This window comes from Loa loa (genome assembly GCF_000183805.2).
Source record: "Loa loa unplaced genomic scaffold supercont3.83, whole genome shotgun sequence".
Taxonomy (NCBI): domain Eukaryota; kingdom Metazoa; phylum Nematoda; class Chromadorea; order Rhabditida; family Onchocercidae; genus Loa; species Loa loa.
Genome location: NW_018108263.1, coordinates 238,399 through 241,025, shown reverse-complemented (window position 1 = coordinate 241,025; position 2,627 = coordinate 238,399). Strand labels below are relative to the sequence as shown.

Sequence of the window (2,627 nt, the reverse complement as noted above, 5' to 3'; positions counted from 1 at the left end):
AGTATTGACTATATATACATATAAGCACAGCAATTAGCTAAGGACAATATTGTGTCAATCATTTTAGCCTAAGATAATCAATACTAATTCATCTTTGCCAAATGGCCAGAAAGGAATGATGTGGCTCGTTATCCATGCAAATATACTTTTGTTAAATTGTGAGGAGAAAAATGCTTTACACATGGAAATGTTTACTCTTTATCTCTTCTTACTTTTATTTTATTATTATTATTATTATTATTATTATTATTATTATTATTATTATTATTATTATTATTATTATTATTATTATTATTATTATTATTATTATTATTATTATTATTATTATTATTATTATTATTATTATTATTATTATTATTATTATTATTATTAATTATTATCATTGTCCTTATCCCATATGGCTACATCCAAATGTTTATTGAAAAGAGAAAAGAAAGCAATTCATAAAATTCGCCTAATTAATTTAATTTTATATCTTTAACAATTTAAATTGTGATAATATTGTTGATTTTTTTTTTCATTAACTTATTATTGATTTATTATTGACGTACTTCAATCGTAATTTCAATTTAACTCCATAACCTGATCTACACATTTCACTCTTCTTTATCACATCATCAAATTTGGTTTTCTTTTTTTTCAATAAATGAATATTTCATCGCCATTATTTATTTTGCATATTTTGCTTTTTTTCTTCTCTCCTTCTTTCTCCCTTTGTTTCTGTATCTTTGTCTCTTATCTTTGTCTCTTTCTGTATTTAAAAAAGCTAAGAGAATGTGGAAGAAAAAAAAAGTATTGCAAGTGAAATTTCGCGGGATCAAACCGAGATAATCGAAAGGATGTGTATATAGTATTCGAATACATTCCATTCATCCTTTCTCTTTCTCTCTCTCTCTCTCTCTATTTGTCTCTCATTCTTATTTTTTGAGGTCACCCATATCCTTGTAATTTTATCATCAATTCATAAATTTGATATATTTATTTATCTATTTCTTATTCTTATTTGTTTGTTATCACTTAAATTATTATCATTATCATTATTATATAGACGTTATATTCATTATTTATTTATTAATTCATACACGGTAGTGTAAATATCACTGAATAATGACTATTAGATAGAAATTATTCATCATTTCCATTAATTATCTTATATATCGATTATTGTTAATAACTTCTATCAGATAACATCTTGATTTTTATTTTTTATTTTTTATTTGATTATGATTGATAATATTATTGAATAGAAAGTTACTTTTTTCTGTATTATTAGTATTATTTGATAAGAATTACTGGTTTTTTTTCATCGATTTAAATCATTTATTTAATTAGAATTATTGATTTTCATTTATGAAATATTTTTCTTCTTTTCTTCTAAATTTTACAATTTAATATGCAAATTTCCAACAAATTTTTTCTATGCTTGCAAAAAGAAAAAAATCTTTTTTTTCTTCAGTTTTTCTTTAAATTGATCCAATTTTTTTTTGGACAAATTGTTGGATAAAGGAAGGAATAGATTGGGGAAGTTATTCTACTGGTTGACAAGTGCATATTCAGGCTTGTCACATAATGAACTTTTCATTTTTCGCCTTTCTACTTTCATTTCCATGCTTTTCTCATTAATCAGTTAATCTACTCCCTCTCTCTCTTTCTTTCCCTCTCTCTCTCTCTCTCTTTCTATTTCTCCTTCTCTCCCTCTTTGTTTTTATCATTTTCTTTCTCCCTAATAGCAACTTATCTATCTATCACTTCTTTCCGTTTCAATTCCTGAAACTTTTCCCTCCCATTGGAGAAATGTTCACACTTATATTAGCATCATTTATATTTCAATTTTTATCTTTACTCTTCCTTTTCTTCCTCCCAAATCAGAATTATCAATGAATTATCAGTGCTACCACTCATTCATTTCCTTATTTCCTTGTCACTTAGTATTATCGCTTATAATACATGAACAATAGTAAGTCATTTTTGACTTACTATGAATGCTATTACTATTATTATTATTAGTAATATTATTATTATCATTATTATTATTATTGCTGTTGTTGCAACAAACTATTCTCTCATTTAATTCATGGCAAATACTTTCCAAATGTAATTAAATTTAAGAATTAATCGTTTTAATTTAAAAACAAACAAACAATTCTTTATCGATAATTTTACTTTTCCAAAATATTGGCGATAATTTTTTTTTCAAATAACTTTTTTAATTAAAAAACCAAATATCTGTTGAATATTAAGAAGTATTACAATCGATTAATTTAAACACTTTATTGAAAATAATTAATTATTCATTTGAAATATTCACCAAATATTTCTATTTTTTCATTTCAAATTTATTATTTTTCATCTCAATGAATTCTTATTTTTTATTATTGCTAAGCTTTTTTCCTTTCCATTCTTCATTCAGTCTCATCAATTTCAGCAACATTCCAATCTAATTAATTGTAATAATTCTGAAATTGTGATGTTTTTCAAATCACGCATGCGCAAATCGAAATCATGGTCTGCACCTGCAAATGTTATCCGACAAACGGTACGATATTTGTTTCCTTTTTTTCCTTGTTTTAATTACATTTGATTCTTCATCTTTCTCTCTCTCTCTTTCCCTCTCTCTCTCTCTCACC

The 2,627-nt window shown here is 24.5% G+C and overlaps 1 protein-coding gene across 1 annotated transcript in view; it reads left to right on the top strand.

Annotated features, from left to right (window-relative positions):
- The first annotated feature begins 2,437 nt into the window (after positions 1 to 2,437).
- The window catches only part of LOAG_07763 (RhoGEF domain-containing protein), a 4,823-nt gene continuing 4,633 nt past the window's right edge, over positions 2,438 to 2,627 (top strand). Inside the window, exon 1 of the mRNA XM_020447532.1 lies at positions 2,438 to 2,536. Within this exon, the coding sequence (XP_020302248.1) occupies positions 2,468 to 2,536 (69 nt within the window). The 5' untranslated portion in view covers positions 2,438 to 2,467. The remainder of the gene's footprint in view (positions 2,537 to 2,627) is intronic.